We start from the raw sequence: 3051 nt of genomic DNA, 5'->3' as shown, positions 1-3051 counted from the left end.
AATAAAGTCATCACACTGACAGACATTTCACTTTCGGCAGTGCAGTTGTGTTCTTCCATTCTCTTTCTTCTCTGACAACAAACAAATACAGCTCAACACTGTAGGCTTAAGATCATTTACTGTAATAAAACTAAAAATCAGGATTCATAATGGTAAAACTGAAAGATATTTTGATATAATACAAAGAGAATCTAACTGTCAACAAATATACTGTTTTCACATGATGTTCTGCACTGCCAACCACATTAAGAAGTATCGAAGAGTTTGGATTTTTTGACCTCTCTCAAAGCTACAAGGGTTACCTGCACTAGCCATCCCAAATTCAACAGTGGAAGACAAGAGGGCATAGTCATCACCACCCACTCCAACTCTTAGGATTTACTATCGTATATAAAGCCACCACAGTTAAAAGGATGAGCATTTGCTTGATGGAGATTCAAACCCACTACCTGCAGATTATGGTTGAAAGGGGCCACTCAGTACATGAGCTATATCTCAACAAAATAAAAAAAATACAAGGTCCTTATTTTATATTCTAACTTGTCAATATTAGTAACTTGGAATTCCTAATTTGTATAATATTATAAACTAAGTATTTTGACACCACAAACATCTAATTTTAAACAGTGCTGCATTAAGTATACCACATGCTCTTATTATCTATATTTAAATGTGTCCTTTAATATTAACTTTTAAATAAAGTAATTCATTCATATATAATATTAAAATTTGAATTATAATCTACAGTTTGATTTCAAACTCTTGACATAAAATCAGCAAAATATTAGTTAAATGAGATTTGGAATGCAAGACAACAAATGCATGGCGACATGGCCTTTGACACCTCACTTATTGCAAAAAGGGTTAACCAATGTACTTCCAATGATGCCATTCTAAAAGGTATCACATACAATTCTCTAATTAAACTGTAACAGGATAAGTAAACTAGAGGATCGTTAAACTGTATACTTCCCGCCAATTTCTAATTAAACTGCAACAGATAAGTAAACGAGGATCAATTAACCTGTATACCTACAACGATGATCTCTAATTAAACTCTAACAGAATAAGTAAACCAGAGATTGTTAACCCGTATACTCCCAATGATGATCTCTACTTAAACTGCAACAGAATAAGTAAACTAGAGGATTGTTAACCTGTATACTTCCCCAACAATGATCTCTAATTAAACTCAAACAGGAAAGCAAGCAGAGTGACCGCAATAATCTGTACCAACAGGATAAGTAAACGGCATTTTAGATCTCTAATTAAACTCAAACAGAATAAGTAAACGGATTGTTAACCTGCATACCTCCCACAATGATCTCTAATTAAACTGCAACAGAATAAGTAACTAGAGGATTGTTAACCTGTATACTCCCAACAATGATCTCTAATTAAACTGCCAGAATATAAGTAAACTAGAGAGGATTGTTAACCTGTACTCCTAAACGATGACTTCAACAACCTGCAAAGGTGATGAGTAAACTACAGGATCAAGTAACCTGTTAGTCGCCACTTCTAACAATGCAAAACTGTAAGGATAAGTGAACTACAGGATCGTTAACCTGTTAACAATGATCTCTAATTAAACTCAAACACGATGAGTAAATTCAGCTTGTTTAAAAATAAATAATAAATACTTTAAATGACATGCTATCAACACTTTGGGTATGTGGATAGACGCAAAATATAAATTTGAATTTGCTAGTTTTTACTCACCGAACAAATATATTTTTGCCTGTATTTAACACGTTATAGAAAATAAAACCATACAAGTAAAATAGAATTTAACATTAGGTGTAACAACAACAAGGAATCTATTGATCAAAATAGGTCAGCTTTTTCTAACCCTTGCAATACCTTGGTGTTCCATACATTATTGCTGACCAATAAAATGTGAGTACAACCAAAAAATGTCATTTACATATAAAATTCCTCTCAGTTTTGTTAAGTTTTTGTGAAAATCCATGGACCTATAAGATGGTTGCAAGAGTAGAGTTACACTGATAAGCTTGTCTCATCCACTGAACCATTATCATTCAAACATTCATCAAGTGATATAATATATTATGGGCTGTCTCATCCACTAACCCATTATCATTCAAACATTCATCAAGTCGATATAATATATTATGGGCTGCTCTCATCCACTAACCCATTAATATATATTCAAACATTCATCATCATCGATACATTAATATATTATGGGCTGCAGTATAATATATCCACTCTCAACCCATTATCATTCAAACATTCATCAAGTCATATAATATATTATGGGCTGTCTCATCCACTAACCCATTATCATTCAAACATTCATCGTTATAATATATTATGGGCTGTCTCATCCACTAACCCATTATCATTCAAACATTCATCAAGTGATATATTATATTATGGGCTTGTTCTATCCACTAACCCATTATCATTCAAACATTCATCAAGTCATATAATATATTATGGGTTGCCCTCATCCACTAACCCATTATCATTCAAACATCTCATAAGTCATATAATATATTATGGGCTGTTTCATCCACTAACCCATTATCATTCAAACATTCATCAAGTGATATAATATATTATGGGCTAATCTGTTTCAACCCATTATCATTCAAACATTCATCAAGTCATATAATATATTATGGGCTGTCTCATCCACTAACCTATTATCATTCAAAACATTCATCAAGTCATATAATATATTATGGCATGGTACCTGTACAACAAAGACACAAGATATTGAACACAAACAAAACCCATAAAAAAACCTTGAAAATCAGTAAGTATTTATATTTTGTGTTAAGATTAAAACTGAAAACAAAGAATTACAACCAAAATGTTACCATAAAATTCTTACAAGAAATTTAAACCTGGAACAAACAGGTCCAATTAAATATTTTATTAAAAACATAACATTAAACAAATGTGTTTAACAAAACACAAACAGGTCCAATTAAATATTTTATTAAAAACATAACATTAAACAAACATCATACTGGGCTTATAACAAAACACCTTAGATCACATTTTGTTTATATTTAGTTC

At 31.6% G+C, this 3051-nt stretch overlaps 1 protein-coding gene across 1 annotated transcript in view; it reads right to left on the bottom strand.

The window, feature by feature from the left end:
- Gnf1 (germ line transcription factor 1) overlaps positions 1-1880 on the bottom strand; it is a 77827-nt gene extending 75947 nt beyond the window's left edge. Inside the window, exon 1 of the mRNA XM_076492060.1 lies at positions 1864-1880. Coding sequence (XP_076348175.1) covers positions 1864-1880 — 17 coding nt within the window. The remainder of the gene's footprint in view (positions 1-1863) is intronic.
- Between the last annotated feature and the right edge of the window lie 1171 nt (positions 1881-3051).

Source organism: Tachypleus tridentatus, chromosome 3, assembly GCF_004210375.1.
Source record: "Tachypleus tridentatus isolate NWPU-2018 chromosome 3, ASM421037v1, whole genome shotgun sequence".
Taxonomy (NCBI): Eukaryota; Metazoa; Arthropoda; class Merostomata; order Xiphosura; family Limulidae; genus Tachypleus; species Tachypleus tridentatus.
The sequence above is the reverse complement of the archived record's forward strand: the minus strand, read 5'-3'. Positions and strand labels throughout refer to the sequence as shown.